Source organism: Nicotiana attenuata, unplaced genomic scaffold, assembly GCF_001879085.1.
Source record: "Nicotiana attenuata strain UT unplaced genomic scaffold, NIATTr2, whole genome shotgun sequence".
Lineage (NCBI taxonomy): Eukaryota > Viridiplantae > Streptophyta > Magnoliopsida > Solanales > Solanaceae > Nicotiana > Nicotiana attenuata.
The window spans coordinates 79,098-87,679 of record NW_017671673.1 but is presented as its reverse complement, the minus strand read 5'-3'; the positions used below and the strand labels follow the sequence as shown (position 1 = coordinate 87,679).

General features: G+C 38.8%; 1 protein-coding gene across 3 annotated transcripts in view; it reads right to left on the bottom strand.

The window, feature by feature from the left end:
* Positions 1-1,650: 1,650 nt before the first annotated feature.
* The window catches only part of LOC109209616 (protein EMSY-LIKE 3-like), a 14,070-nt gene continuing 7,138 nt past the window's right edge, over positions 1,651-8,582 (bottom strand). Inside the window, exons 7-10 of one of the 3 annotated variants that reach the window (XM_019372924.1) lie at positions 7,099-7,341; positions 6,948-7,016; positions 6,794-6,857; positions 1,651-2,059 (exon numbers count right to left, since the gene is read on the bottom strand). In XM_019372924.1, the coding sequence (XP_019228469.1) occupies positions 2,016-2,059; positions 6,794-6,857; positions 6,948-7,016; positions 7,099-7,341 (420 nt within the window). In that variant the 3' untranslated portion in view covers positions 1,651-2,015. Of the gene's footprint in view, positions 2,060-2,081; positions 2,785-6,793; positions 6,858-6,947; positions 7,017-7,098; positions 7,342-8,582 lie in introns of those variants that run through there. The other 2 variants (XM_019372922.1, XM_019372923.1) reach the window with 2 other exon arrangements.

Sequence of the window (8,582 nt, the reverse complement as noted above, 5' to 3'; positions counted from 1 at the left end):
CGTAAGAATCACAATCCTCCTTCACAGTAGGAATGCTGGAAAGGCGAATGGAAGAAAGGTATATACCAACAGCCCAAGTGCGAGAACTTGAAGAAGGAAACTTTTCTCAACGTCCTTGGCTGTGTTGAGTCATTCAGGGATGAAGGTGTTCACCGTTGGGGGATTGGCATCAACGTTGACTTCTTTGTCTTTGTTCTCCTTTGGACCCCCACCAAGGAGAAAACCGGAGTTCTTGGGAGAGTTAGTGAAAGAAGCCATGATCAGCGAAAGGAGATAAAAGCTCTTTGAAGAAGAAGATTAAAAAAGGATGAAAGCGGGAAAGAGTTGAATACAAAGATAAGAGAGTTTGTTAAAAGAAGGAAAATGAGGCGTATAAGTAAAGGAATAGGCGGCTAAAATTGTGGTCATGATTCCCTCGAGAACCGGCAAAAATATTGTTAAATCGTCGAGCAACACATGTTTGAGGTATTAAATATGGACATACGTGTGTCTAATCAAGCGTCAAAAACTTTTTAGAATGGGTCAGAAAATTTTCTGCCAAGAAAGGAATCTTCACCAACTTCCCGGTGACACAAAGATGTGCCACCCGAAAGCAGGAGGGCTATATGTATAGGGTAAAATCGGTTCACATTAAATCTTGAGTAACATAATGAAACGTGGAACTGGGGACAGGCGGAAGACGAAGCGAGTGGACACCAAGACCAAGGACAATAGATTCGGTTGGCATCGGGTAGATCCCGAAGGGAACACTGCTAACGAGGGCAAATGAATATTTGCCACGAGATGACATTCAATGAAGAATATTCCTCAGTATTAAATATACAATTCGTTATAGAGAATTTTGGCATTCATAGTCTGTCGTTACATATTCATCAATGGCCCTCATTATTGTCATTTAAGAGCGGAATGATTCTAGGACCTTATTTCTTAGGTTTAGCTATAAATAGTGACTTCAACAACCATTGTAAGACACGAAATTTCTGACAAACTTATGCTACACAGTATTTTAAGCTAAATAATACTTTATCTTCTGTCTATCAATATTCTCATTACCGCCTTCGGAAGCCTTGCTCCCGGAACCAAGCTGTCAGTTATCTTATCTCGGTTTCAAATCTAATTCTTGCATTTTATTTTATTTATTTATCATTTTGGGATCAAGTCGATTCGCTTGTCTATATACCACGCTATAAATTCAATTGTACCATTTTATGGGTAAACAACCAACTTATGACTTATGGTTTACTTTGACTTATAAGTCGAGCACGTAGATAAGCTAAAAATGCTTATAAGCATATTTGACCAGCTTATAAGCTTAGCCAAACGCCCTACCAAATACCGAGACTTCTAAGGAATCACATTTAAATTACGCTGGAAGTGGAAAGAAGTCGGCCAAGTCTTATTTACTGCATTCACCTAAAGTTGTTTCTGTATTTAGATATGGCTTTCAAGTAATTCCATTTGTTTAAGTAGCGACTCCTTAATAACCATCATTTCTCATTTTAATGAGACGTCCACATTTTAGCGACAGACAACAAAGATTTGGACGGACAAGGAGTGAGAAGCAATTTCAGGCTATATTCTTCAAGCAGTACTGATGCTAAAACACACCTTGCTATACGAGCCACTTCACTGCCAAAACTACGAACGAAATAGGAATAACAACCGCACAAGAAAAATGGGATGTCATAATCCAAGTGCTAGCTGTCAAAATTTTTTTACACCATAACATGTAAAATTGCTAAGATGATTAATTTTACAAGAGCGCTAACCTGTAACTATGGGAAATAAATCATTCCTGACTACAAATTGGTGTCTATTCAAAGAACTAGACTACAATAAATTAATGTTAGCCAAGCGATTCTTGAAGCTGGCAGTATACAACAGACCTAAAATCATTCTGTCGCACCAACATTGGAAACAATGTTTTACACATCTCGCCTTCCTCTATGTGGCTGTTATTTTAGGTGGCTCGATAACCCAGCTGCTCTGTACTACTCACCACCATGATATTCCTGTCACTCCCGTTCCATTGCTTGTCCATGCATGAAACGGCGTTCATCTGCAACAGTATAAACACATGCTGAATAACAGGAAAGAAAGAATTTGAACGAATAGAAAGCTGATGAAGGGCCTTAGAAGTTTATAACAGTGCTCCACAAACAACTCGAACAATATCAGATACTATGACATAAAAGCAGTACAATTGTTTTTGATTTATCATATTAATATTTATTATTGACATTACTGTTATTACCATCGTTATTAGTGGTTTCTCATCTAGTCAAATACATGGGATGTTTCAGTTTGTTTTTGTAGGTCTGTAAAAATACAACACTGGAGATTACATGCTTCACTGCCGCTGACAAGAACACTGATGGTGAAATACATTCTAGGCTTAATACATATGCAGCCCCTTAAACTTGCCCATATTTTTCATTTAGACACTTATACTATGCCTTGTTCCAATCGAGCACCTGAACTCCTTCATCAGTGTGTCTATCACACACAACTTGCTGACATGGCATGGTGTTTGCTTCACACCAAAAGCTGAGCGCGTGAATGGATGGTAATTTTCAACCTCTCACCTCCCAAGCTCCAGCTCCATCTTGAGGTCAGGAAATATCATCCTTGCCATCAACTTCAAATGGCGAACATTGAATTTTTGTTCTTGCCATAGTCCACCAGAGACAACATCCACCATCACCATTTTTATTAATCATCTCCAACTTCACAGCTGAGAGGGGAGAAAATTTGGCGATCGGTGTGCCGCTGGTTCTAAAGCAGCTTGACAAAGATGCCAGTCCGAAGATAGCAGAGAAACACATTAATATAGATAGAAGAAAATATAATTGTCTTGGTACATATTTTGACATTTACTAGAAAATTTCTAAAAAAACATTGCTTGGACTTTCCCCAGAACTAACCCAGGAGCCAACACCATCAGCGGTAAACAACTGGCCACGAACGAGTATCCCATAGTTCCATCCATATATTCCGCGATACATTACAAACAGAAAAAACCTTAAGAAAAAATCAAAAGACATGACATGAATATGAGCAAGAAGATGGAGAGGTCACCGGATGAATGTTTTCCAGTCGAACTCCGGTGAAGTTCTATACTTGAGACTGATGAGAACAGGTTTTGTGGGGGAGAAACGCAATGGAGCAGAGAATAGAAAATGAGAGAAAGAAATTAATAAGGTCTTCTGAATTATACGAGTCGGCCCCAATTAAGACTATGGGAAACTACCGAATATGTTATTCTAACTTAGAAAATGAGGGAGAGAAATTAGTGGTCAATGGCTGAAGGGAGGGGAGGAAGGGGTTCAACTGACACGGATTTTTTTTCTTCTTCTGATGTGTCTAAATTTCATTGGTTACATTTTTAAAGTTAATGCGTGAATCTCACACATTTAAGTGTTTGGGCTGACAGAAAAAAATGTGTTCAATAGACACTTTCAATACACTTTTAAGTGCTCAATAGGTAACACCTTTAATTAAGGTGTCTAAATGGAAAATTCTTGCAAGTTTAAGGGGCCATCTATGTATTCAGCCTACATTCAACATGGTACAGACACCTCCCACGCCCACCCGTACGGCCCCGACCCCCCCCCCCCCCCCCCACACCCAAAAAAAAATCTTTTTACTTTCACTTCCACAAATCACCTTTTTCATGTAGACGAAATGTTCACTCATCAGAATCATTATCATTTGTAAATCCAGTAAACCCTGGAGAACATTCTAATTTTACCATATCGAAGGGTGTGGTCTAGTGGTCAACGAAGTTGATGCAAACTTTGGAGATTCTGTTTCAAATTCCAGCAGAGACAAAAAACACTAGGTGATTTCTTTTCTTGTTTTTTCAGAAAGGTATCAGTGATTTGTTCCATTCTGCATAAACCTTGGTGAGCGGAGTTATTCGGTACTTATACTGGTGGGAGGTTGCAGGCACACCGATGAAATAGTCAAGGTGTGTCGCTATCACCACAAGAAAAAAACAAAAAACAAATTCAACAACAGTTTATTTCACCTTTTACATGCATTTACTTCTTGATTTATCCCTTTTCTATTTACTTATTCATTCTTTTTGTATGGGGTGGTCTGGGGGTCTATCATTAACAGCCTCCCTACCCTCAAGGTAGGGGTAAGGTCAGCGTACACACTACCCTCCCCAGACCCCACTTGTAGGATTATACCGGATATGTTGTTTTTGTGTGGGGTGGCCTGAGACTAAGATGAATTTAAATGGGAAACATGGTAAGTGAGTTAATAAGCTATCCCCAACTTGTTTGGAATTGAGGCATAGTTATTTTCCTATGTGGTGGCTGGGTTTTGTACATTTAAGGCCAAAGGTCCACTACAACCAAGTGGTATTCGTGGGCTATGCGACACCAGTGTTGTGAAAAGCGCTCGCGTCAGCGCTTTAAGCGCGAAGCGTAGCAGCCAGTGTGTCGCTTTTGTTGGGTGAAGCGTAATAGGTGTTTGGAAGCGGCCGTTTCTGCCAAAAAGCGTGAAGCGCTAGCGAAGCGTGAAGCGACTGAAGTGCTCGCTTATGTCTTTTAAGTGATACTGCCAACGGTACTTAAATGAAAAAATAAAAAAGCTCAGACATTTTTTACAAATTCAGCAAGCAGCGACTAGGGTTTCAATTTTCAGCACTTTCTTTAAGTTCAAGCTCGGGTATGTTTTCTTCTTCTCATTTCAGTGCTTAAAATAGCAGTGAAATGCTGCCAAAATTTTTGTTCCTTCAGTTCTTCTTCTTTTTCTCATTCTCTTTTTCTTCTTCTTGTTATTTTCGTTTTAGCCCTTGAAATGCTACCATTTTTTTTTTCTTTAAGCACTGAAATGCTGCCAAAATTTTTGTTCCTTCAGTTCTTCTTCTTTTTCTCATTCTCTTTTTCTTCTTCTTGTTATTTTCGTTTTAGCCCTTGAAATGCTACCATTTTTTTTTTCTTCAGTTCTTCATCTTTTGTTCTTACTGCCATTTTTTTTTTTACAGATTCTTAAGTTGTTCTTTTAATGGCACCAATCTTTTGTGCTTTCATTGATGCTACTCTTTAGTTTTTACATTGAGGTATTTAACATTTGCTTCCAGTTACATGTGTTGTCTATGCAGTATTTATTTTAGTTTTTTTTTTTAATTCCCCTTCACTTCAAAAAAGCGAGCGCTTCGCTTCTCGCTTCACGCTTTAAGCAAAACGGGGCTTGTCACTTTTCCTCGCTTCACGCTCTCCACAACACTGTGTGACATCGACATTAGGTATGTAATCAAAGAAGCGAAAGCATTGAATTGCTATGTTGGCATAGGTAGTGGCAGAATGTTGGCTTTGGTAGTACTTCCTGGCAGTACTTTCACTGTATGAGATAGAGAACATATTGATGTACTTCCGTTTTTATTATTATTTCTGGGTATAAATTATGCACAGGCAAAGTACTTTCGGACATCCGTATGGGATTCTGATACAAAAAGTTCTATTTGTTGTCTTCAATTTTTTTATTGGAAACAGAAAAAGTAGGAACCAAATTAACGCAGAATAAGAAGTCACACTAGGTCAGAGAGTGTTCGCTTGTTTCCAGCCTCATTTTCACAGAAGCACCCAAAAACCTTCACACATATTTTTCCATTGAAAAACATGGTTTTAACTGCGAACCGTTTAAAAAGAAAGCCTGAAATAATTGGGGCAAGCTCCATATGGACTCTATTCATCTGTTCCTTCAAACCGCCAGTTGCTCCATTACTCCTAGCCTCTCCTTGCCTCATCACAACCTTCGGTGTGAAAGCAATTCGACCCCCTAACCTGGGTATTAAACTGCACGCCAACCTCCATCAGTTTCACAAGAATTTAGGTTTCCTCATTAAATCCAGAACTCTTATTTCCATCATTACTCTCTTTCTGGACTTCCCCCGCTAATGCTCCAATTAATGCTCATAGACCTTCAAATTGTCACCATTAATAAAGACTATTATTTCTACTTAGCCATTTGAGTAGAGTGGTCCAGTCAGTCTATTAAATCAGGATCCTCACTTTTTCTAATGCAAATTAGAAACATCATAGATGCCAAAACATCCATGACTTCTTTCATTCTAGCAATTATTTGTTTATTTCTTTTTCACAAGAGCTTTAAAGTTATTAACGAATTTTAGTGAATTGGAAGACACTTCCATACTTTTTTTATTTTGTAGAAATCTAAGATGTCCAGGCCAGCTTGTGTGCGCCTCAACTAATCCACCGGTCTCGCCTCAACTAATCCACCGGATACCTATTACCTCCCACCAACACAAGCACCAAGTAACTCGGGCAACCAACGCTTAGAGAACAACAACAAACCCAGCGAAATCTCACAAATGAGGACACAAGCACCAAGTAACTCACGCGACCAAGGCTTAAAGAACAACAACAAGAACAGCAACAATAACAACAACAACAACAACAAAAAAACCCAACGAAATCCCACAAGTTAGGTCTGGGGAGGGTAGTGTGTACACAGACCTTACCCCTACCTGATGAGGGTAGAGAGGTTGTTTCCGGTAGACCTTCGGCCGACCAAGGCTTAGAGAGAAGGAAAAAAAATCACCTAGTGTTTTTTACGGTGTCATACTTAATTATTCGATGTTTCTATTTATTACTTGTACAATACAAAGATTCAAAGTGTAACATCACAGAAAAAGCAGTGACACAAGAAATAGGACTTCAGACTTAGGAAAGGTCATAGGGATTGCCCAAATCAAAATTATTTTACGACAATGCCTAAAATGAAAAAGAAATGAAAAATCAGTTCCACAAAGTCATACCACTTTCACCATCAGATAACTCTCCAAGTCTTGAAATGGCATCTAGAAGTGCTTGTTCGTGCTCCTGCACATTTAAAAAAACACTTGGTATCGTTGTGCAATTAATATGAGGATATTAAGTATTAACGTGATTGGAAAGCTGAGTGTCACAAACCTTCAGCACTTTCTTTGCCTTCTCAACCTCGAGAGGATCTGGATGGCCGGCGCCAAAAATCCTCTCCACCTGACCACATTCACTAGTCAATGAATCAATGCACAAAGTGAAAGATCTACATGTGTGGCCTGTTAACAAATGCAGCACTTACCTCTTTGATCAGTGTATCAGTATGAAGTAACTGAATATCATCAGATCCTTTCTTTCCTATGCCATTCTGTGATATTGGAAAATCTTTTCTGGATTGAGCTTTAGTCAACCCCCTACCTCTCCCTGCACCTGGAGCACTATCATGTCCAGCAGGTCTAGTCATGACATGACCTGATCCACCATAATTTCCATGATGAGAAATTCCAGGTTCTTCGCCCTCCCACTGAATATCCTCAGGAGAAATCTGTCACAGTAGGGAAAATACAAGTCTAAACCTTGAAGAAGCTCTTCAAAAAAAACTGAAAGAAATTTAAAAGACAGAAACGACTACCATATGCCAGAGTTTGTTTCTTTTTTCGTTTTGATAAACTTTACCACAAGCAAGTTAAGAAAAAATAATGGAAGATGAATGAGGAGCTAGATTAATAGGAAATCGCTAGTTTGTTCACATTTTTGGAATATCAGGCATGTATCAGACACATTTTGATGCCTCTCCAAAATGCTGCAGATCATATCATGCAATACCAGTCTAAGAAAAGTGGCTGAGAAAGTTTTTGCAACCAAAATCTCCACACATCGTACGTCACACACATTAACTTTTATAACCAAGATAATATGTCATTCATTTGGTATAGCAATCCACAGAGCAAGTTAGTATGTCAATATCAGAACCAGAAGTTTTCTTGTGTGATTAATGCAAGTCCAATAATCATTTAATGGATAATAACTAATGCCTAAAGTTTCACTGCAAGTAGTCCAGTTAAACTTTCCAATACATTTCAGTAGACATCCAGGTCACCAAAATCAATTGCCTCAAAGTGACCTGTATTCCAACAACCATAGCTCAAAGTAGTCATGTCTACATTCTTCATAAAAAATTCAACTGCTGGTGAAATAAAACCCTGTACAACTTAGAAAAAAGGTAACAGTGAAAATTTGAAAAACGGTACTCTGAAACAGCTAAAAAACTGCTCTCCACCTCAGAAGAGATGAAAACAGGTAAGTGGATGTGTTTGTTTAACTGACCTAACATAATATACGCTTTTTGTAATTAAGTAAAACCCCATTCTAACCTAAATATAGAAGATCCACAGAATAAGATAATATATTATTTTCCAGAGACAAACTTCCCAAAGCCTAGATGCAAGACACCTCTAGTTCACTAAAGGACTGACAAAGCTACTCACATATGTATGCTCCCTGAAAGAAAACATAAGCTACCACAATAAACTCAGACCAAAAACAAAATCCCACCCGACTGACTCTATGGAATCTTGCCCGTGCACCAACAATGCTCCAAACAAAGGCTTAACCAGGACGAGAAAGTAACAACAACAACAACAACAAACCCAGTTTGGTCCCAACAGATGGGGTCTGGGGAGGGTAGTTTGTACGCAGACCTTACCCCTACCTAATGCAGGTAGAGAGGCTGTTTCCAATAGACCCTCGGCTCAGGAAGGACAAGAAAAAAAGAAAAAAAAAAGG